This window comes from Ochotona princeps, chromosome 3 (assembly GCF_030435755.1).
Source record: "Ochotona princeps isolate mOchPri1 chromosome 3, mOchPri1.hap1, whole genome shotgun sequence".
In the NCBI taxonomy this organism is placed as follows: domain Eukaryota; kingdom Metazoa; phylum Chordata; class Mammalia; order Lagomorpha; family Ochotonidae; genus Ochotona; species Ochotona princeps.
The window spans coordinates 113,308,152-113,332,696 of NC_080834.1; the positions used below are offsets into that span (position 1 = coordinate 113,308,152).

General features: G+C 41.8%; 2 protein-coding genes across 12 annotated transcripts in view; one reads left to right on the forward strand and one right to left on the reverse strand.

Annotated features, from left to right (window-relative positions):
• ECT2 (epithelial cell transforming 2) overlaps positions 1-12,563 on the reverse strand; it is a 53,985-nt gene extending 41,422 nt beyond the window's left edge. For 2 of the 11 annotated variants that reach the window (XM_058661090.1, XM_058661086.1), the window contains exons 1-11: positions 12,410-12,563; positions 10,431-10,535; positions 9,119-9,270; positions 8,394-8,473; positions 8,182-8,274; positions 6,264-6,446; positions 5,229-5,318; positions 3,316-3,423; positions 1,337-1,410; positions 295-425; positions 33-148 (exon numbers count right to left, since the gene is read on the reverse strand). In XM_058661090.1, the coding sequence (XP_058517073.1) occupies positions 33-148; positions 295-425; positions 1,337-1,410; positions 3,316-3,423; positions 5,229-5,318; positions 6,264-6,446; positions 8,182-8,274; positions 8,394-8,473; positions 9,119-9,270; positions 10,431-10,453 (1,050 nt within the window). In that variant the 5' untranslated portion in view covers positions 10,454-10,535; positions 12,410-12,563. Of the gene's footprint in view, positions 1-32; positions 149-294; positions 426-1,336; positions 1,411-3,315; positions 3,424-5,228; positions 5,319-6,263; positions 6,447-8,181; positions 8,275-8,393; positions 8,474-9,118; positions 9,271-10,430; positions 10,536-12,409 lie in introns of those variants that run through there. The other 9 variants (XM_058661093.1, XM_058661088.1, XM_058661095.1 and 6 more) reach the window with 7 other exon arrangements.
• Positions 12,564-12,704: 141 nt separating this feature from the next.
• Positions 12,705-24,545, forward strand: part of NCEH1 (neutral cholesterol ester hydrolase 1) — a 108,594-nt gene continuing 96,753 nt past the window's right edge. Inside the window, exon 1 of the mRNA XM_058661098.1 lies at positions 12,705-12,775. Within this exon, the coding sequence (XP_058517081.1) occupies positions 12,713-12,775 (63 nt within the window). The 5' untranslated portion in view covers positions 12,705-12,712. The remainder of the gene's footprint in view (positions 12,776-24,545) is intronic.

Sequence of the window (24,545 nt, forward strand, 5' to 3'; positions counted from 1 at the left end):
TTTCAACCCAATTTCATCATGTAATTACTTGCCTCTTGCTTGACAACATAAAGTTTCTTTGCAGGTTCAAATGGAAGTTCCTTTACTATATTCTCTTCAACAATAAGGTGAGTACATCTTTCATCTCCAACTGGTAAATATTTACCTCCTATAGAGGAATACATGCAAGTATAAGCACACCAAACTACTGATCTCCAAACTTCAAATTTTTATTAAGAAGCATATCACTAGGAAACGATAAAGCAGACCTACGATGTGGCCAATATACAACTTTTAAATAAGGCTACGTTTTACCTTGCATTTCAGTCATCTCTTCCATGTTAGTTTTATCTTCCTCTGAAAATCCCAAGAAACTTAAAACGCAATCTTGAAAGGGAGGAACTTTAAATTCATTTCTAAAGTCATCCACTGCTGCACAGAAACCCCTACAAACAGATAAAAACACTCTTCTAGGACATGTACCTTAAATCCCACTGGTTAGGTATGTCAATTTAGACATCTATAGTAATAATTCTCAAAGTGTTAGTATAATCCAATTATTGAAAATACTGAACATCTGGTTCTGACATATCCTCAGTAGGCTCAGAAGTATAATCACAGGCAGGCAAGATGGTCACGATGCCACGTGTGACGCCTGCACCGCACCCAATATCCAAACTGGGCTCAAATCCCAACTCCAACGGAGTGCTGCTGCGTGTTCCTGGGAGCAGCAGGTAACGGCTCAAGTCCCCACACGGGACACTCAGTCGGAGCGCAGCACTCGGCCCTCGGTCCAGGCCAGGCCAGCCACTGCGAACAATCCAGGGAGGGCATGAGCGAGTAGAAGGCCTCTGTGCGTCTATCTCTCCATCTGTGCCTTGCAAAATACGTGAAAGTGTAACCCTTCGAAGATTAAAATCTTTGCGCTACATCTGAAATTTCACATGTGCTCCAGGATTCTTTGGTTTCAGAAAAATTAGAAGTAATAAGGTACTTATTAAAGATTTACAAGGTTGGAGAGCTTAGTAAAACAAGCCAATACACTGCAAACACCAATTAAAATTTAACTGCGTAATCATAAAATAAAAATACACCACAATCCACCTAACTATTCTCTACAAATTTTAGACTTTTTATAATAAAATCATGCATAAAGTAAAGTTCAAAAACATCACAGGTCTTTAAATCTTCAATTTTTTTTAAGATACTTTTATTCTTCCTAGATGTTACTTCCTAAGCTAACTAAATGCTGAATTCATTTTTTAATACTATCTAAGAATATATTTTTTGGCACATGAATTTATCTATAAAATCTAATATGCATAGTAACATAATGAAAAAGGTTTTGAATACCTACTGTTCATTTCGCCTATCCCAAGCTTTATAAATCCATTCTGTCTTCATAATTGGAGTTCCCAGGCTCACAGCAACCTAAAATTATTAAGATTTATCATAATGCATTTTCTCCTTAAGTAACTTCACTCAAGAATACAACATAAAAGATTATATTGTGGTTTTACAGCATCAATCATATACTTTGTAACAAAATATACTGAAAAATTAATAGACAAAACTCTCAATTGTACAAGTCAGTTTAAAATAACTTCGAAACAAGTTTGGGGATTTATAAACCGTTTCCTGGGACTGGCACAGCAGTGCAGCAAGCTAATCCTACACCCTGTGGCACCTGCAATCCAAATGGAAGTCAATGCATGTTCTGGCTTCTCCATGTCAATCCAGCTCTCCCAGCGTGGGGGAATAGCAGGGGACCCAAGTCTTCGGTCCCCTGTATCCACATGGGAGACTGGGAAGAACCTTCTGGCTCTGTTTCAGACAAGCTTAGCTCTGACCACAGCAGCCATTTGGGGAGTGAACCAGTGGATGGAGACTTTTTTTTTTTCTCTCTCTCTCTCTCTCTCCAAAAGAAAAAAAAAAAAAAATGCCCTTCAAATAAAAATAAAACTTAAGTAAAACAGGACCCAGGAGAATGGCCCAACCAGCCAATCCTCCATCTCTAAGTGCCAGGATCTCATAAGGACACCAGCCAGTTCATGTCCCAGCTGTCCCACTTCCCATCCAGCTACCTGCTTGTGGCCTAGAAAAACAGCAGAGGATTGCCAAAGCTTGAGATCCTGCACTCACATAGGAGACCCAAAAGAAACTCCTGGCTCCTAGCCATTGGTCAGCTTTGCTCTAGCTGTTGTAGCCATTTGGGGAGTGAATGAGTGGATGGAAGATTTTTCTCTCGATCTCTCTTTCTCTGTTTCTAATGAAAATAAATAAATCATTAAAATAAATAAATAGGGCCCAGCGTGGAAGCCTAGAGGCTAAAGTCTTCACTTTGCACTAGCCTGGGATTCCATATGGGTACTGGTTAATGCCCTGCTTCCCATCTAGCTCCCTGCCTGTGGCATGGAAAAGCAGTCAAGGATGGCCAAAGCCTTGGGACCCTGCACCTGTGTGGGAGAGCTGGGGAAGGCTCTGGACTTCGGATCAGCTCAGCTCTGGCCATTGTGGCCACTTGCGGCGTTAACCACTGGATAGAAGATCTTCTCTGTCTCTTTTCCTCTCTGTATATCTGACTTTCCAATAAAAATAAATATTTAAATAAATAAATAATAAACTGTTTTCTAATTTTAATTGAATTAAATACATCTCTCAGTTTGACTGAATTCACCTTTATTAGACTTCTGTTTCCCTTCTTCAAGTTCACTTCCTAGGAAGGTACTGACCAAAACAGAATTACACAAGAGAACATGTGATTAAATCACTAGAACCTTAGCTTTCATATGGAAAGTTCAGTGCCAATTCAAGATTACCCCACAGTTACTATCTGCCACATAAACAGGAGGATAGGAATATGACAACCTGTTGCTTGCTGAGATACTAAGCCGCACTTTTAAAGTAAGATTCCAAGTCTAATAAGTATTCTTCTTGTCTTACTCTTTTTTACAAGTTAAATCACAGGAATACTTTATAACTCTATTCTGGTAAACATCACTTAGTTAAGAGTGAAATGTGTGTCCTCAGTTTCTGACCCATCTCATTCACGCCCAGTGCTCAGAGTAACCCATGCCAGGATCATTCATCTCCTGACAATGTTCTACAACCATTAACCCTCACAATCTGACTCATCTTCAATAACTAAACTCCAAAACCATGACCTACATAATACCTGAGGCACCACAGTCCATTGATTTAAAACAGTACTACATCAACTTATAGCAAAACCTGAATTTCTGACCTTCAGTAAATTATAGGAAAGAGTGTTCTTATTAAGCATATTCCAAAACCATAACGTATTAAAATACACAAAAAGACCCAAACTGTACTTACCCTAAATTTTTCACCTTGTGTGTTATTTGCCACCAAATGTGTAACTTTTGAATTAAAGTCTTTACGAATAACTCCACCCATATGATGGACCAATGTCACCAATCTGACCTCAAAAAGAAAAAATTAAACAACATTCACCTCAAGATTAGAACAAAATTTTAAACTTTTTTTTTACAATTTACTTCGTACTTATCCAACAGTTCCTATTTAGATTGCATGCACAAAACTTCTATATCAAATATGCTGTCCAAAAAAAGTATTTTAAAAAAAGAAATTTGGGGCCCAGCGCCGTGGGCTAGTGGCTAAAGTCCTACCCTTGAATGTGGCGGGATCCCATATGGATGCCGGTTCTAATCCCGGCAGCCCCGCATCCCATTCAGCTCCCTGTTAGTAACCTGGGAAAACAGTAAAGGATGACCCTACACCCGCCTGGGAGACCCGGAAGAGGATCTGGACTCCTGGCTTCTGATCAGTGCAGCACCGGCCATTGTGGTGAGATTTTTCTGTTTCTCCTCCTCTCTGTATATATCTGACTTTGCAGCAAAAATAAATAAGTCTTTAAAAAAAAAAAAAAAGAAATTTGCTTGCCTACTGGTAAATTTACCTTAAGAGGCTTTCAATACTGCCCAAGTAAATTGTGTTTTTAAAAAATGTCATATTGGGCCCGGCGTGGTAGCCTAGCAGCTAAAGTCCTCCCTTTGCATGCACCGGGATCCCATATGTGCACTGGTTCTAATCCCAGTGGCCCCATTTTCCATACAGCTTCCTGCTTGTAGCCTGGGAAATCAGTCAAGGACAGCCCAAAGTTTTGGGACTCTGCATTGGCGTGAGAGACCTGGAAGAAGCTCTTTGCTCCTGCCTTCAGATTAGCTCAGCTCTGCCTCTTGCAGCCGCTTGGGGAGTGAATCAATGAACAGAAGATTTTCCTCTCTCTCCTCCTCTCTGTATATCTGACTTTCCAAATAAAAAAAAAACAAATCTTTAAAATTAAAAAAAAATGCTATAATGTCTAAATAAATTGAATTTAGTATTATAAAAAGCAGAGTTGCAATCAGCTAGTTCGTTCCTCAAATGTACACAAAGGCTGCAAACTGAGAGCAGAGGCAGGAAGCAGCAAGAACTCCATCCGGAAGCCATCACTGCTGCATCCCCGAATGTGGCCCGGGAGAAAGCTGGAGCAAGAGCAGAGTCGGGCATCCAGTCCAGGAACCATTCGACAGGAAGTGGGCCCACTGAGCATACTGCTTGTCCAGGCTCTTGGCTGTTCTGTTTATTCATTTTGTACTATAACTTTATATCACATCAAGCAAGATGCTCCAACAGGGCCAGTGAGGTGTCCCAGCAAGCTAATCATCCACCTGCAGTGCCAACATCCCATAAGGGCTCCAATCCTCGCACTTCTGTGCCCACACGTAACACCTGGAAGAAACTCCTGAGCAGCTCAGCTCCAACCTTTGTGGCCATTTGGGAAGTAAACCAGTGGATGACTTTCAAATAAAAATGAATTAAAAAAAAAAAAAGACTTCTCTCACAAGTCACAGTTAAATACGTAATAGCACCAACATATAACATTTTGTGAACCAAAACAGGTCCTACAAATTCTCTAAGGCAATAGAATACATCACATTAATCTGTAAACCAAAAACTAGCCTACGTAGTTGACTGACACTTGACAGCAAAAAGGCTAAATAACTAAGATAATTATAATTTTTTTGTTGATTTATATGCCAGTGGTTCTAGACAAAACATTCATTTCTCTATAAGGTTCTTTAAAAAATTTTCTTCCTAAAATCTAAAATCTGGCCTACGAATACTAGTTTGTTCAATATTTTTAAATAAAACCATAACCTCAGATTAAACTTATTTTACAGGCAAAAATGTCCTTGCAATAGAATGTGCTTTCTACTACTTACTAGCTCTTCTTTCTTCCTGAATCCAGTGAAGCACAGCACCAGGTTCATCATGCTTGTACAGTACAGCGGGCGACAGGAGTAAGGCAAAGGCTAAAGAAAACACAGTTTCAATTTGCAAGTTTCCACTTCAGCAGAAAACAGAACACATCTTTCTTAAGCTAAAGACACTGCCCCCTTGCCATTCAATTCTTGATGAAAAAAGCTGTATTTCTCAATACCCAGAAAGTAAATAGCAAATAATCACAATTTTCACAGTAAAAAATTCATCTCCAATTCATATTTGCTGCACAAATAAAACGCAAAAAAATTATGTCTAGACTCTTTGTTCCAAAATGAACTCTTAGATGAAATATTATCTATCAGCAAAGATCTCTGACTCCACATAAAATTGCACATGCTTTCAATAAATAATACTAAACCAAGATCAAAGCACTTTATGATAAACATTTGGTAAACATAAAACATACTTGAGCTTTTTATGATTATAATCTTTAAAACTAAAAAATGTAGGGCCCAGCGTGATAGTGCAGTGGTTAAAGTCCTCGCCTTGCACGCCAGGGATCCCATATGGGCGCCGGTTCTTATCCCGACAGCCCTGCTTCCCATCCAGCTCCCTGCTTGTGGCCTGGGAAAGCAGTTGAGGACGGCCCAAAGATTTGGGACCCTGCACCCACGTGGGAGACTCGGAAGAAGCTCCTGGCTCCTGACTTCGGATTGGCTCAGCTCTAGCCATTGTGGTCACTTGGGGAGTGAACCAGTAGATGGAAGACTTTCCTCTCTGTCTCTCCTCCTCTCTGTTTATCTGACTTTCCAATTTTAAAAAATTTTAAATAAACAAATAAATAAATCTTTAAATAAAAAAATAAATTTTAACAATTTTAACAGTAGGTGAATCAAATTAGTCATTATTAACCCTACTCTAAATGTTTCACTCTAACCGTTAACAGAAGATCCTTCCTTGCTTATAAATTTTCCTGCGAATCATTAATAGAAACTAACCTTGAAAAGTCATAACAAATGTGCATTTCTGCTCACCTCCCCTTTTTGTGCGCAGTTTAACATAACCGGTGGTCCAACAATTCTACAGTCAGTCTTGTGTAAATCAGTAAAGACAGAATCCTGGAAGTCCGTGACCACAAATACATTTTCAAATTCTGGAGAATCCAAATCTTCCAATTCTTCAAGTGATTCCATCTTGACAAAAGGCACTTTGATTTCCTTCATTTTTTATTATTGGAAATGAGAAGTATTTATACATTATACAATTTAATTCATGATTCTCTAAAGCCTAGCAACCGATTCAATATCAACATTTTACATATTAAGTTTCAGATCTGCAGAAAATATGCATTTCAAATCATACAATAATCAACTACATTTAATAGTGAAAAGCTGTTTCTTTACTTGCATTTTTATAAAGGTCCTTTCAAAAAGTTCACAGGAAGACAGAATTAAAAGTAAGCTTATTCTGATGTTAAGAAAGTTTCTTTGTACGATATATTTTCCTATGTAATTGTTTGAAGCACTCCTGTGCGTGTGTGTATGTGTGTTCAAATTTTAAAGATCAATATTATAAAGCATAAGCTTTTCTAACCATTTAATCATTTACTGGTCGTTTTAAGTCACCTAGCATGCCTATTTAATTCCACAAAACTAGAATGCTAAAACTTTTTAAATATATACATTTTGATATATATATATATATTTTAATGTGACAGTAAATACGCTGTGACTAGACATACTATCTAGTTTTTCCTGCATAAAATATCTTCAGAAAACTTACACACCTAAAGTGCTGTTGTTTTCAACATTTGCAAGAAAAATAACAACTGTCTAACAATTTCAGTATGTGGAAAACAGGAAGTTTCAGCAAGACAGATACAAGATATTAAAAGGCAAGGTACTTATAAACCAACACTAAAAAAAGAAGATACTTTACCTACACAGAATCATTTAAAAGGAAATTCTCAATGAGTCAATCAATGATTCGGGTTTTGTTTGCAAGGCTGGCCGTGATGGACTGAATTGTGCATTCCTGAAATTTACATGTTGAAGCCCTATCTCCACAAGTGCCTATTTTTGCAGGTAAGAGCTTTAAAGGTGTTATTAGATCATTAAATTAGATCATACTGCTAAGCTTTATGCCAATAGGATTGGTACCTTTGTGCTTTGTGGGAAATTTGAATACCACAGAGAAGAACCCCCCCCACACACACACAAACATACACACACACACACAGATTAGTCCATGGAAGGATGAAGCAAGAGGGTCTGAAAAGAAACTAAAGCTGCCAAGTTTAACCTTTGCCTCCAGCACCAGGAGGAAATCAATCTCCATTGTCTGAACTACCCAGTAGGAGGTATTTCTGTGATGGCGTTGATAGCAAACTAACAGAACTGGATTAAGAAATTAGACGCATTTCATATTCTAAGGCAAATCCCCCGATGACAGTCAGCTGGGGAAATTTATGATTATTTTGGGGGAACAGTCAAGAATTCTAACTAGATACAAAATTAATGAGAAAAAAATCCAAAAAAGTTTAAAGAAAATGATCAGATGTTTGTACTTATATACTGTTCAAATTTAAATGGCACGGAGAAGGAATAAATTCAAGCATAAGTGAAACCAACATTGTATAGAAAAAAGAAATAACGATTAAGTGGAAATGTATCTAAACACATATGAACTTAAGAATAAAATAAAATGCATATTCTATTTGCTAAAAAAAAAATTTAAATGAAATTCTTATAATTTTGACACTATTTATAATATATGCTGTAGTTTGGGGTTTCAGAAACTTCCAAGTTTTAAAAAGAAGTATAAATTTGTTTCTGTGCGTCTGGCAGCAGTGTGCACAAAATACACCTCATGCCTGAATCCAACCACCATAAAGTGCGATAACACAATCAAGGGAAGTGCGGCATGCCACATGCAGTGAGACACTGGACCTACCATATTAACAATACTTTTTATTAACTTTTCATCCGCTTTTCCAGGACAACTTTCTTTAATCTTTATAACAGGGACTTCCATTTTTTTAATGCTCTGTGGGAAAGAGACTTAAGTATGAGATCCAAAACAAAAAACAAAAAAAAAACCCTTATGAAAACTATTTTACACACTGATGGAAGAAAAATATTTTTAGCTATAAACCAACTCCATACCTTTAAGGCTTTCAATAGTTCTTCCTGTTTTCCAGCTTCTCGAACCAGTACCACTCTTGTTTCAATCTGAGGCATTTCCTCTGTCAAAATGTGCAATGTTGAAATAGGTTTCTCAGGTATTCTCAATTATTGGTAAACACTCTCAGCAGTTACCAGGAATTCCGAATCACTATCAGGAACTATCAGTAGTTCCTAACCACTCACGAGGCTCTAGCCAGGATGTTTTCTATCTTGGAAGGGCTCCTAACATTCTCTAAAATTAAAATAACTTGAATTCTTAACTTACTAGAAAAATCCTTAAGTCACACACCACGCTGGAGAAACAGAAATCTTTTGTAGCAAGACTTAGAAACATTAGCATTCCTCCCCCCATAGCAAGCGCAGGCATCCCCTTCAACAGGGCCTAGAATAGACACTTCTCTACAGTAGGAGGAAACAAATGCCCTTCACCAAAACAGTTATAACTAAACAGCTTCTGTATTCACATACAGAATAAGTAAAACATTACGATCACGCCCCCTTTTCGAAGTCGGGGAGCTTTGATCCAAACGATAAGCAGAACATCTACATGGTAAAAGGGGATTCTGTCATACTCATCAATACTTCTATTCTGGCTTAAGAGTGACTAAAGTTAAATCACAAGAAAACCATTAGTTAAGTTTAGGACTAAAAAAAAAACCAATGTTTTAAAGCAGTAATGAGCTTACCGTCAACATAGAGCTTACCGTCAACATATGAAGTAGCTCCAGTAAGTAAGTTGTCCTTGGAAATGTCAGCAACTTTAGAATCAAACATGGAAGAGTCTGCCAAGCTAGCCCTCCCCGCAGTGGCTGTTAATACGCTACTGTCGGCCATTGTCTGTACTGTGTCACGCTGCCTGTAAAGAACATTATTTATTAAGCACATGAAACAAACCATCATTGGGCAAAAACAAGCATTGGGAGCTCTACCCTGGTATCCAGAATTTTTAAAAAGTACAAAGGACCATTTTTCTTAGTATAAAACAAAAAGTCGTTCAAGTTCTCTGAGCCCATTTCTTCCATAAAATAAAGGTCCTAATACATGACTGACTAACATAAAAATAACATACCGTATCAAAAATAGAGTATTACCAGACATAATGAACACAAAGGTAATGATAAATACTGCTTGGCCTCCCTCCTCCACACCTCTGCCTTCTACAACTGATTTCTCTAGTTATTAGTTTATAACATCACCGTTAACATTTCTATCATCACCAATAAAGCCAGTAGAAAACTTAAGATCTGTCTTTAGTCCCTCCTCTACCTCAGTCCCCTGCCCCTGCAAACTCCTCTCAATCCCATCTCAAGTATCTCTGAGCTGGTCCCTCCTCTCTGTGCCCAATGCCTCAAGTGGCTACTTGGTCTAACACAACAGCTCCAAACAACTTGACCATCCATTTCAACAGAAACACACTCTTTACAGGAGTATGGGTTTGAACATACAAAGGATCACATCACATCTCACTTAACAGCTCCCCTGGGTACCCCTCTTGAGATAATTCACCATCAAATCCACAACACAGTTGCCACCTACCTACACACACTCACCTGTAACAGTGTAATGTGTACTGCTGCAACAATGAATCTCTCAGCATTTTTCAAACTTCAGGCACAGCCACTTCAGAGACACATGCATTTAACAGCACTCATCTCTCCATCTACCAGGTATTCCAATTTCCAACCTACCTCTCTGAACTCATTTGTGGATTTCCCTAACACTCTCAATGATCAATGGACTGCTCTCTCATCCACATTCCACACCGTTCTATAAACAGCTCTCCTCTAAAAGTTTGACATGACAATTATGCATCTTATTGTTAGCATAACTCCAGACTACGAAAAGTTCTCTGCTTTTGAAGAATTCTGGGACATAGCGGTCAAACTTAGGAAAGCAGGATACATAGAAAAAGTCTGATAGCTTTCTATCATTCAAACTTGTCTTTTTCTATACTGATGATCTTGAAGAAAGTTTCTAAAATATTGAACAAATATAAACAGGAAGCTCCACCCTTACCTGGAAGCACATGGGTGATCCATTTTATCTCTTCTTACTTCTTCAGCTACATAAAATACACAAATATTTTCCTCCAGATTCTTAGAAAATAGTTTAACCTGTATGCTGCGGAAAAATGGTAAAATATCGGCCTCATTTTTGGACGATGACCTCAGGTAATGTGAAACGTGCACACTAACAACAGACCAGAGCAGGTGGGAGTCACCTCAGGTAGGGAACTCGGCTTCTGTCTGCCAGTGAGCCTCGGTCCCCGGGGAAAGCACAGACCAATGACATCTCAAATGTCTTCCAATGAGCCACAGGTATTTATGCTCATATAATATTCACAACATGGATGTTTCTTATTGTCTTACCATCCATGTCATTACCCACTAATCCAGGGCTCTCCAAGGAAGTGGTCCAAAAGATGTCATTTATAGCAGTAACAACCAATGAATGACACGTTCTCGCAGCCCTGGCTATTTAAATCTCCTATACTAAATCATCTCCAGTAAAACAGAAGAGGCTCAAAACACATTCCCCTCAACAATCTTTTTTAAAGTCAAGAGATGAACTAAGCTGCTTTAAGATTGGAGAAAGAAAAAAAAAAAAATAGATTAAAAAATGTGGTTTACTGCAAGGGTGCAGCAGTCTTAACTTCTAACACTCTGGGCACTACAGGGTAACCATGGTCGACAACAATTAATTGTATATTTCCAAGTAGTAGAGAAGATTTTGACTATTCGCAGTACAAAGAGATGATAAATGCTCGAGGTGATTAAGTGTATCAAAGGCCCAAATCTGATCACTACACAGTATACCTGTAATGAAAATACCACAACTCCCACCCTGTACTCCATACATTTGCAATCATGTGCTAATTACAGGTGGTCAAAATATTCTTAAAAGATCATTTCAGTTTACATCTTTGTCCTGTCTCCTCCTTTATAAGACCATCAAAATAAATGATGTATAAATAAAATTGTTACTATATATGATCAATTTCTTGCTAAAACAGCTTCAGTGTACAGAAAAAAATGAGCTTTAAAAGATTATATAAAAATAGTGCAATGACAAAGTGAACTACATTAATCACTTTTTGCTATATTCGTGTATCCCAGAAGCTTTAAAAACACAATGGATCCAGTGTTTCTAAACCCATACAGTTTCTTTCTCACCCAAGGACACAAGGAAATCCTGACAATACCTACACCCTTTTAATTCCAAACGCTTTTTATTATTATTAATGCTCACTTTAGATTTCCTTTTACTTAATTCTTTTAAGACAGTCATTTTCTAGGGGGAAGGACCACACCACAATACTAGATGTATCCGTTTGACGTTATTTGCAAAAACATTATAGTTAACAATTAACACTAATAGATAGCAGGCACTGTCCTAAAGCCTCTGCTTGCATTTACTTATTAATCTTGGCAGCAATCCTGATGGGCAGGTACGATACTATTTTCCTGCATTTTCTAGGCAGGGGAAACCTGAGAACTGAGGTTTGGTAACTTTCTCCGACCCACACGGTAAACGCCAAAACCCGGATTCAGAGGCAGCTGCCTGCAGAGGCTAAACTTCAACCCCCACCGCACACACCCACCTGCGGGCAGGCCGAGGCGGCTGGCCTAGCTTTTCCTTGCAAAACCTGGAGACTCAATTTCCTGCAGAGAGGCAGCCAAGGAAGAATCCCAGCGTGAAATCACTAAATTCTGGGAGATAAGGCGCAGCTGCCAGGCCCCAGAGCCGCAGAAGTCGGCTTGGCTTACCAAAATCCCTTCCAACTCCCTCCTCCGGAAGAGATCCGACCGCGTGAGCGAGGAGGGATGCCCAGCCAAGCCGGGAAGCTCGGGTTCTCCGCCGGCCACGGAACAGGGAAGCCGGGGCCGGGCAGCTCCGGAACCCGCGGTCACCGGGGCGGGGACGCCGAGACCGCAGGCAAAGAAATCCGCAGCTCCCGGGCAAGACCCGCCAACTCCCGCCTCCCACGTCCTCACCAGGCTCCCAAAGCGACCGGCAAGGCCAGCTCTTCAGACGCAGCCTCTTCCCACAGCCGCCATCAGGGCCCGCCGCGGGCCGCCACGGCCGATTCAAAAAGCGAGCCGCTCGCTCCCACAGCCATGCCGATTGGCGCGTGATGTCACCCTCCTCCCCATAGGCCGGAGCCTGCAGGAGCGCGCCGATTGGTCGCTTCTCTGCGCCCGCCTTCTCAGGGCGCCGATTGATTGGTTGGACGTGTATTTCAAATAAACCCAACGCTCCGACGCTCAGACGTCAGGAGTCTGTAGAGAAATGCCCGGATGTCGCCAGGAGGTGGCGGTGGAGAGCGGCAGGTGTTTCTGTGGCTACGGTTTGTTTACCAGGTAAACATCTCATTTCCTGAGGGAAGTTTGAACGGGTTCACCGGACGACCACCCCTAAATTTGTTTGGGAAAACACACCTTCTTATTCTCTAAATCAGTGCCTCCTTGATGAACGCGCCCTCCTGGTTCCTGTGGGTTCTAAGATTTCCTTGTGTTCAAAAGCTTAGGAAAGCAGTTTTTGACTCAAGTTGTGATGGTGTGTGGCAGGGAGGAGGACAGAACTTGAAACTCCTGGAACCTCCAGTGAGGGACGTCAAATCAGCCAACAAACTCTTATTTTAAGCCTTGCTGTATGTGAAGCCTAAGGCAGCATCGGGGTAACTAAATTATGTTTCTGGAATTTTTAGGAAGAATAAGCTTGCACTTAAATGAATGTAACATGCACAGTGAGATTCAAGAATATCCTGAAACCAGTGTCCTAGCTGCATTCCTCCCCCACCCTGAGAATTTTCCCACTTTAAAAGTCCAACCAAGAATTCAGGTTTTCCTGAAGATAATTAGTATTGCTAAGATGAAAGCTGTATTGCTAAAATGAAAGTGATTTTCTGACTGTGGTGCTATGTATCACACTATCAACAGAAATACACCTCCACCAGGTGATTCCTGTCTGCTTGCTGGTATAAGTAGAACTAAGGAGGAATTCATTTCCAGAACCCAAAATCCAGAGAAAGACCTCTTGTGCTTTGAAACAGAACACTGAAAAACAGTTCAGACGTGCCATTAAAAGCTACATTTATTTTCCTAATTATTGTCATGCAACCTTAGAACGCCTGAAAAGTTTGTGATGATGTCCCCAAAATGAATGAAGTATTCTGCTTATGCTTGCTGAACTCACCAATATTTAGTCCGCCCTACCCTAAATGCTGTGAAAACTGTGAGCAAAAAAGACAAGAAAAAAATAGTCATTGAAATTTCGTTTTGGAATGTGCTTGCATACTCCAACTGGGGTGTGCCCAGCATTCCAAGAATTCTCATCTCTGAAAAATCCCAAGCTACTGTCTGAAGCTGTTGTGTGTAGTGCCCTGTATTAAGCAAACTTCCCACTCACATCTAATGATTGACTGTGTATAGTAGTACTGTATGAATTTTCTGCTGGCTCTACACAACCTGTGTTTGATCCTTGTTAAGGGATATGTATCAGGTTGACTCGTAAATATAGAGCAGTACAATCTCCATTCTCTCAGACCTTCTTTTCACAGGCAAGTGTTTGTAAAATATGATAAGGCAGCCAAGTTGCTTGCTGGGAGTATAAAGATGTATAAAACATGTAGATAGATGCCTGCCTCTCAGGACTGTACAATCTGAAGAGGCAAACTAACAATATAACTAACAATGTAGAAGAGAGAGTCAAGAATGAACGTACAGTGATAAGCACCTAAGCAGGTACCTTATTAATTCTTAAAACAACCCATGGGTAAACATCATTAACCCCATTTTACAAGTAATAATACCACAGGAAGTTTTAAGAAAATACCCAGGATCACTTAGTAAACTTTTTAAAAAGATTTATTCATTTTTACTGGACAGGCAGGTTTACAGAGAGAAGGAGAGACAGAGAGAAAGATCTTCCATCAATTGGCTTACTCTTCAAATGGCCACAAGAGCTGGAGCTGAGTCAGTCTGAAGCCAGGAGCTTCTTTTGGGTCTGCCATGCAAGTGCAGAGCCCCAAGGCTTTGGGCCCAACTTCACTGCTTTCCCAGGCCACAAGTAGGGAGCTCCAAGGGAAGTGGAGCAACCAGGACATGAACTGGCTCCAACATGTGATCCCCTTTGGGAGAGGATTAGTTAAGCAAGTCATTGCACCAGACCCAACCTAGTAAATTTTATGACCTGCATTAGAACCCAGAAAAATAGCTAAATGTAAATTCCAGTATAGATTTGTCTCTACAATGCAGAGAGAAAAAATCGTATCATCATGGCATACCATGATAACAACCTACATGCACATACAAAAGGCAGGTGCCTTATAAACAAAGCATGACCCGTAATCTCCAGATTGTTGCAGTTTTTATAAAGCTGGCATAGCAAAGACAAATGTGGTACATTGATCTTTAATAAACAATCATCTTCACATATTGGTGCCAAATATTGGTAAAATAAATGAGCTGGACCCAAGTATATTCATATTGATTGAGAGCTTGGATATTCTGGTTAACTTACCCATAAGTGATTCATTCCATAAATGTTAAGCACCCAGTGAAGCACTAAACTGGAACAGAGAATGTGCCTTGCAGACATGAATCTGATTCTGATGGCACTTGCCCTCCAATGCAGGAACTGTTTGTGGAGTGAAAACGTGTTCTACAAACAGATTTTCACAGTCTGTGAACGCATGCAAATGACAATGAAGATAACTGAGTGATTCACAAAATTGTTCCCAGTGCCTTAGTGCTTCACAACTAATTTGAACTGAATAACAAATTAACTAACTTTAAAAATAAATAAATGAGCCCTTCACTCTCTTGTTTACTTTCAATTAGACCCCCTGTAAGAATTCAGGATTCAGGGCCCAAAACAAAGGCTCAATGGCTAATCCTCCCCTTGCAAAGTGCCAGCATCAGATATGGGATGATTGCTTGAACTAAGAAAAAAGGTAGGGTAGAGAGATAAATAGCAGAATCTGTAGGATTCTATAACTGATTAAATATACAGCAGGAAGAAGTAATAAAAATGGGTTAAGATTTAATAATGCAATTATTATATCTATCTGAAAGCCTGAAAAGATATCAGTACCGTTTAGAAGATAGAGCAATTTCTTCAGTTCAGAAGACTTTAATATCCTGTATTTCTTCCTCAGTGCTTTTTTTTTAATTTTTAAAAGATTTTTTTTTTTTTATTGGAAAGGCAGATATTCAGAAAGGAGGAGAGACAGAGAGGAAGATCTTCCGTCCAACGTGTTAGGCCATCCTCGACTGCTTTCCCAAGGCCATAAGCAGGGAGCTGGATGGGAAGTGGAGCTGCAGGGATTAGAACCGGCACCCACATGGGATCCCTGGTGTGTTCAAGGCGAGGACTTTAGCCACCAGGCCACAACACCGGGCCCAGAGCTAAGGCAGTTTTAAGCCAGTTGGTTTTAAGTGTAAAGCATTTAGATTTAGATAATCCATAAGATTATCATTGAACTGAGGATCTATGAATTGAAGAATTAGGCAAGCTGTGTATCTAATTTGGTAACTCACAAATAAAGGTAGTAAACTAACTTAGGTTGAAAGAAAGCATTGAGAAGGGCTCGGCACCATGTCCTAGCAGCTAAAGTCCTTGCCTTGCACGTGCCGGGATCCCATATGAACATCGGTTCTAATACTGGAATCTCCACTTCCCATCCAGCTTCCTGATTGTGGCCTGGGAAAGCAGTCGAGGATGGCCCAAGGCTGTGGGATCCTGCACCCGTGTGGGAGACCCAGAGGAGGTTCCAGGTTCCCGGCTTCGGACGGAAGATCTTCCTCTCTGTCTCTCCTCCTCTCTATATATCTGACTTTGTAATAAAAATAGATAGATCTTAAAAAAAAAATGCGTTAGCTCAGAAACACAGAAACATTAGCGTGATGCTTCCCAGTACAATTGCCAGTACAAGTCTCTTGCTCCCTCTCCACCCACTAATCAAAGATGTTTAGTCCTCCATTCTTCCTAATGATAGCGTTCTCTTCTTACTTATCCATGATACTTCCTTCCTGATTCTTGAAGACCGCAACTTGCAATATTTCTCTTGCTGCTTCTGATCTTTCCTTGTTAATCTTTTTTTGTTAAGTATCATTGTTCCACAAAGTACTGTTGTCAGACAACACTAGCTTCCCAGGATGAACTCTTTCATTCCCATTGTTTTACGTTAATTGCTAATGCAGTCAAATCTCTCTTGCCAGTCTTTTGAAACCCAGTGTATAATGTTAGCTGTTTATCACATCTCTGCCTCTGTAACCTACAATCATATCAAACTCTACATGTACTGATGAGGATTCCTTATTTTCTCCCAATTTTCTACAGACACGTTCTCTTCTAGTTTTATTTTTGTTTGTTTGTTTGTTTGTTTGTTTTTAAGATTTATTTTTTACTAGGACCAGTGCATTAGCTCAACTGCCAAAATCTCCATCTCCCATTGTGGCATCTCATTTGGCTCCAATTCATGCCCCAGTGGCTCCACTCCTCATTAAGTTCCCTGCTTGTGACCTGGGAAAAGCAGCAGAGAATAGACCAAGTCTTTGGGATCCTGTACCTGCATAGGAGACCCAGAAGAAGCTCTTGACTCCTGGCAACAGATCAGCTCAGTTCAGCTGCTGCAACCATCTGGGGAGAGAAGCATCAAATGGAAGATCTTTCTTTCTGTTTCTCCTTCTATCTATAAATCTGTCTTTCCAGTAAAAATAAATAAATCTTTAAATTTTTTTTTTGTTTGTTTATTTGAAAGGCAGAGTTAACAAGGAGAAGGAGAGAGAATGTTTCACTAGTTAGTTCACTCCCCAAATTTCCTGCAAAAGCCAGCGCTAGGTAAGGCCAAAGCCAGGAGATTTTTCTGGGTCTTTCACTAGGGTGGGGAGGTTCAGTGCTTGGACCATCGTCCTCTCCCTTCCCAGGCACAGGAAGGTGGGTTGGAAGTAAACCAGCCCGGACCAGGACCCTGTGGGATTCTAGCACTGCAGGGGGCAGACTTCACCTGGCCCTTCCTCTTGTTCTTATAGCTCTGTTAGTTGGTAGACTGCCAAATCACTGAGATCCCTAAGTTGGGTCTGTTTGGTTCATCTTCTTTCCATTCTCCTGTCCCCCTGAAGCACCACCAGCATCAACAGCATTCTCATAATTTTCTCAAAAAAAAAAAAAAAAAAGGTGGAATCCAGTTCTTCCCTTCTAGGCTGATTGAAGTTAGGCTTTCATTTTCTCTCACCCCAATCATGACCATAGCATTCTAGTTGGTCGTAATGTAACTAAGCGTGCTCTACTCCCAGTCATTACTCACAGAATGATCTTCCCTTAGAAAAAATAAATGTGATTATGTCCCTCCTTGAAACCAGCAGCAGGCATCCAATATGGGCACCAGTTTTTGTCCTGCCTGCCTGCCACTTCCAATCCAGCTCCTTGGTAATGATCTGGAAAAGCAGTGGAGGATGGATCAACTCTTTGGGCCTCTGAACTCCTGTGGGAAACCCAGAGAATGTTCCTGGCTCCCAGTTTTAGACCAGCCCAGGTCCTGCTGTTGTAGCCATCTGGGGAATGAAACAGTGGAAGATCTCTCTCTTTGTCTCTCCTCTCTGTAACTTTGCCCTTTAAATAAAACTCAAATGAATGTTTAAAAGAAAAACCAAATAAACAAGGTTTCTTTATTACTCATAGAATAAAGTCAAACTTCCTTAACATTGTATAGAACATTCTTTCCGATATGACTCCCATCTCAAATATATACCTTGTGTTTAGTCATTCTGAAATTCTCAGCAGTCTACAAACATTCCAGTTACTTCCATAAACCTCTAAATGTGCATACCCTTCCCCCACTTTCATTGCTTCATTTTTCTGCAGGAAAATTCCTGTTCATCATTAGAGTCCACGCAGATGGCAGCATAGTGGCAGCCCTGTGGCTTAGCACTTGGAGTGCAGGTAAGGATGTCTGCAGTCCCACCTTGCAGTGCCTGGATTCCATCCTGGCTCCAGCTCCTATTTCTACCTTCCTGCTGGTGTGAAGCCTGGGAGGCAGCAGGAAAGACTTCCTGCCACTCACACAGCAAACAAGGACCTGGCCACCAGCGTAGGCCCAACACTGACCCAGGCATTGCAGGCATTTAGAGAGGCAGCCAGCATTTGGGACGAATCTCTGCTCTCTTTTTCCATCCTTCTGCCTTTCAATTATATTCTTTAAAAAAAATGATAGCCTCATTTAACTATCTTGTAAAGAGCTAATTTTTCCTAGCGTGTGTCAGCAGAATACTGCTTATAACTCGATATGGCTCTTATCACTTCATATTGTAACTGGTTGATAGAGCTATCCCTTCTATTCAGTATCAAAAACTTAAGGGGTAAGGAGCAGAACTATATTTTTCTCATCTTTATGTGCTAATGCTTTTCATATGTGCACTCAATAAATATCTATGGAAAAGAGGCAAGATAGTATTTTTCAAGTTTGAACTTTTAAAAAAGATTTATTTATTTATTTATTTTATGGAAAGTCATATATACAGAGAGGAAGAGATACAGAGAAGATCTTCCATTGGCTGATTCACTCCCCAACTGGCCACAATGGCCAAGAGTTGAGTCAATCCGAAGCCAGGAGCCAGGAGCTTCTTCTGGGTCTCCAATGCGGGTGCAGGGTCCCAAGGCTTTGGGCTGTCCTCTACTGCTTTCCCAAGCCACAAGCAGGGAGCTGGATGGGAAGCAGGGCAGCTAGGATTAGAACCAGTGCCCATATTCGACCCCTGGTGTGCAAGGCAAGGACTTTAGCCACTAGGCTACTATGCCAGGCCCAGTAGTTTGACTTTTGTCATATCTTATTTCCTGTGTCAGAGATTAGTTAGGTACCTCATCTAAATATTGTTTTGTTTAGTAAATTAGCACCATGAATATTCCTTTTCTACTTTACTGCTGATTTTTCAATTGTTTGGAAGCTTGAATCTAAAAAGTAGTGCATGCTTATAATAAAGTGTGTGACCACACCACCAGCTATTTGGAAGTTGACAAGTTAATGCTGTAGTGTCAAAACGTTATGCTTGCAAAATGAGTCACTAACCTCATTAAACTGCTTTTCTCATATTTTTTCTGCTTATTAGTTTGGTTACTAGAAGCTGCTATTTTCATATAAATTAATGTAAGCTATCTGCATGCTAAATGTTAGCATGTGCTTTCTTTTTTTTAATATATATATATTTTTATTGTATTTTTGTTGACAATCTTTACATAGTTAATTACGTTTTAAAAAAAAGGTTCAGGGGGTATAGAGAAGTGGGTAATAGTATTATGTCCATATTGTTTCCATCATGTATCTGAGGTAAAGGGGGATATTGAGGGAGAAGCCCCACCCAGTTTCCCACCCACCCCAAGTCCCAGATGTGGGGCATGCTCTGAGATACTTGCTCAAATGGTTTTAATAGTTCTCCAGTTATGAATCGCTGCCAGTTTCACTCGATGAGATCGTCCACTGATTGACACAGTCCATCATAGAGTCTTCATTTGCCCAGTATTTCGCTGCCAACATATAGCTGAGGTGGTTGATTGACTTGCTCTGTCCTCTGTCTTTTCTTGGCTAGGGTTCTGAGTCCAGCAGTTCGATTGGGGAGATCCCCAAAGAAACTTTGAGGTATTTCCAGACCAGATTCTTGTATGCTCTAGCAAGCACAGGGCCTGGCACAGTCCATCACCACGATCAGCTGGTGGTTGCAATTGCTGGGTTGGTTCTGTTTTCAGTCCTGATTTCCACTGGAACCAATGGGTGTTGCAGTCCAGCCTGGCTCTGCCCAGCACACACTCGGCCCTTACATCAACCAGTGAGAGCTGCATCCTAGTTGGGGCGACCCACAATAACCCCCACCAGGCCCGCCCCCTACCCTGGTTTGCCAGTATGTATAGCAGACTAGTCCAGTCTGTCCCACATCCTATTTGGCTCTTGTACTTGTCAGTGGGTATTAAAGCTTAGTTCCATCTAACCAACTCAACTCTCCAGCACTCACAGATGTTGTTGAGTGCCTCTCTGTCTAGCCACCCCAGCCCCCGTCTAAGTTTTCATGCCCTTCCGCGGGAGTAGTGACCCAAGAGGGGGAACCCACTATTTCCCTCCCAGGTCTCTCTCAGTCCCGGATTATGCACTCTTCAGGTGGTTCTGTGATTTGACTTGACAGAATTAGTCCCCAGTGCCAGCTTCTTCCAGTTGATGCTGTGGCTAAGCCCAAACATCCTTCACCCACTCTAATTCATGCTTGCACCAGCAGGAATAATCCGCCTAGCCTGGCTTTTCCCTGATCTAGTCCACGTGCAGCGCAGAGGTGTTGCAGCCTTGCTTAGTCTGGTCCCCATCCCAGCCCAAGCTCTCCAGTGGGAGTAGCTGTCCAGCGAAGGGACCAGCCCCTTAATCCCCCCCGCCAGCTCTGCCCCTCCCTTCCTGGATCTCGCGCGTGCTGTTTGGGTGCTGCAATCAAATCCAGTACAGGCAACCTCACCCTAGCGTTCCATAGTGTGCACTGGTTTTGTTGCAACCAGTCACGGCCCGACCCACACTCTGTTCTGGTGTTCAGATTTACCAGTGTATGACATGAACTGATTCAGCCTGGTCTGCCCCTGACCCATGCCAAATGTATGCCAGTGGGAAACTTTCCATGGCCTATTCTGGGCTGTTTCCTAACATGCTTCTTGCGCTTACCTGCAGGGACTGTGTCCTGCCAGAGGAGTTGCCCAGGCTCCTCCATCAGAACCTCTCCCAATGCCAGATTTTGCGCATACCAAGGGGTCCTTAAGCCAACCCTATTCAGTTCACCTCCTGTCCTAGCAGGAACAGTGGCTTTTCCTGGCTTGCTTTCACTCCATCTGGTTCTTGTTGTTGGATGTTTCAGCCCAGTCATGGCTCGTCCATACCCACATACAGCTCACACATAGCTCAGTATGGGGTTGAGACCCAGCCTAGTCAGTCCCACATCCACCCTGGTTCTCCAGGACACCAGATGATGTTGGGGTCTGGCCTGGCTGGTGCATCCAATCCCAGCCCACACTAGTGCCTCGGGAGATTGCAACTGTTTCCTAGATAGAACGCAGCCCCATTCCAGCACACGCGCCCTTTGGTGTGAACCTCAGCCCAGTTAAGGTGTCCCCTACCTCCCCAACTGGGCCTGTTCCTAGCCATAGATCATGTGCCTGCCAGTGGTTGCTTTGACTCAGCTTGTCTCAGTCCCTCACTTGTCCTGGCCTCTGCCTTAGACAGTGTGACTTAGTGTCTTTGACTCAAGTAGACCAGTAGGTGCAAGAGCATGGCTCGGCATGACCTGTGCTCCATGCTGGTTTCTAGTTTTGCTTGTAGGCTAAGGTTTGCTCAGTCCTGCCAAGTATATTCTGTTCCGTTACCAATTTGTTCAAAGGAGGAGTTACCGCCATTGGGAATGTTAAGGATTGACTGAGATCCCAGAAGCTCAGTGGGATCAACCTGGAGCTACTTAAGCAGCGATTCAGACAACCTATACCCCAGAGCTCCCTGGCCAGGCTGCCAGCAAGCCGAGCCTGACACCACATGGTGCTCTGGCCGCCCTGGGTGAGGCCGAGGACTTGTTCACTGCCTTGAGGCAGTGTCTTTGGCGTGAGCCCCCAGCATTGGGTCCGACCCGGCAGGGGCACCCCCCACAGCCGCCACACTGTGAGGAGCGGCACTTGCCCCCAAACCCAAGGCCCGAACCCCTCCCAAACTCACCCAGCCGCCAGATATTAGCAGCTGGGTGGAGCTAGGAATTTTAACCCAGTTCCCAAGTTCCCTCATGGCGCACTTACCCTGAGGAAAGAGCTCTCTTGGGTCCTGGGTGAGGCCGAGGACTCGTTCACTGCCTTGAGGCAGTGTCTTTGGCGTGAGCCCCCAGCATTGGGTCCGACCCGGCAGGGGCACCCCCCACAGCCGCCACACTGTGAGGAGCGGCACTTGCCCCCAAACCCAAGGCCCGAACCCCTCCCAAACTCACCCAGCCGCCAGATATTAGCAGCTGGGTGGAGCTAGGAATTTTAACCCCAGCATGTGCTTTCTAAACCTATCTTTCTTACTAAATATTTACTGTTTCCTCATGACCAGGTAGGTAGTGTGGTTGGTAATAGTTAAGGAATGTGAGTTAAAACAGTGTAAGCTAGTATTTCTGTTTAAATCCCATAGCTAATTGCTGAAACCCAATTGCTTCCAAGTTCATTTCCTAGGATAACCTACTCAACTTGCATGGTAGTAGCTATCAACACCATTTGCTTCTCTCTGTGCAGGCGTGAACCACAGAATTCCCCACTCCGAGTCTCAGTCTCTACCACTTTCTCTTTTCTCCAGTCTCTCTTTCTATGGACCCAACAGCCAGATGCAGACAGTTTGCAACAATCTTTTAGCAGTGCCGCAATCACATTGAGACACTTTGGCCCCCAGGCTCTCATTCTGAGTGGGCTTCTTCCTCCTTGGGCCACCATTGCTTTGAAAGGCTTATTTAAATTGGGATTCCAATAGTGCTCTAAACAGACTTCCTCTTGCCTGGTTAATAGAATCAGTGACTTAGGAATATGGAAGCTACATTCTGTGGTCCAAAGTGGATTTTTCCATTTTCTACTTCTGTGACCTAAAGCAGCTGACTTAACCTCTTTGTACCTCAGCTTGCCCTTCTGTGATAGTAACTTACTTCATACTATTGTGATATTTGAGTTGATGTATGTGGCTAAGACATGTTTTGGGGAACAGCATTGTCATATAGTGTGCTAAGCTGATGCCTGTGTTGCCAAAATCCCATATCAGCACCAGTTTGAGTCCAAGCTGTTCCACTCCCAACCCAGCTCCCTGCTAGTGCACCTGGGATAGCTGCAAAAGATGGTCCCAAGTCTTTGAACTCCTGTATCCATTTAGGAGACCTTGAAGAAACTCCTGGCTCCTGACTTCAGCCTAGCCCCAGTGGGCCATTGTGACCATTTGGGAAGTGAACCAGCAGATAGAATTTTTTCTCTCTCTCCGTCTCTCTCTTTCTGTGAGTTGTATCTCCTTCTATCTCTGTAAATCTTTCTTTCAAATAAAATAGGTTTTTAAAGTATATTTAGGCATATAGTTAATATTCAGTAGCTGCCACCTGTTAATGTTACTGCCAATTCCACTACTATTACTATGGTTCTACTTCTGTGGCTCCCACTAGCGGCATCCCAACTGGTCACTGCTTGATGGCGCTCATAGCTCTTGACATTGCCTTCTTCCCCCTGACCACAGGACAGATGGCACCTATGCTGCTGTTTCCTACCCTGGAATTTTTTCATTTATTTTTAAATTTTATTTGTTGACAAGGCAGAGAAACAGAAACAGACAGACAGGTAAGCAGATATTTCCCCCCTTCGGCTGATTCACTCCCCAAAAGCCTACAACATGCAGGCCTGGGTCAGACCAAATCTAGGAGCCAGCAATCCAGCTGTCTGAGGCTGCCTCCTGGGTTGGGCATTATTAGGAAACTTGTATCTGGAGTGAATCAGGCACCCTGAGGTCTCTTACCTACTATGTCAAATGCCCTTCCTCCCACCCAGATTTTATTTAAAAATGTAATCTTGCTATCAAGCAGCACATTATTATAATAGATAATTGAATTTTTGTTTTTATTTATTTGAAAGGCAGAGAAATAGAGACAGAAATCTTCACATCTGTGGGCTTAGTCCCTAAATGCTTGCAACAGGCTGGGCTGAGCCAAGCCAAAGCCAGGAGCCAAGAACCCAATCTGAGTCTTCCACGTGGATGGCAGAGCCAAGTACCTGCTACTGCTAAGAGTACACATTAGCAGGAAGCTGGAAACAGAGCTCAAACCCAGTTTGATTTGGGATGTAGGAATCCCAAGTGACATAGTGACTGCTGTACCAGATGTCCACATACCATAGTAGATTTAAGTCGTTGTCATAGAGTTAAATATTCCACCATAACTAAGAGGTACAAATGTAATATCACAGATACCAGGTTATTATTTTTCTCCTTCTTCATTTCATCTTTATTTTCTCAACACATTTATGAGCTGCATAACTTTATATAATGCCACACTATGTATAGCTGCAAAGATTCAGTCCCTGGAAGAACTAATCACTTCAGATTATTATTTCAGAAGTTTCAATGAA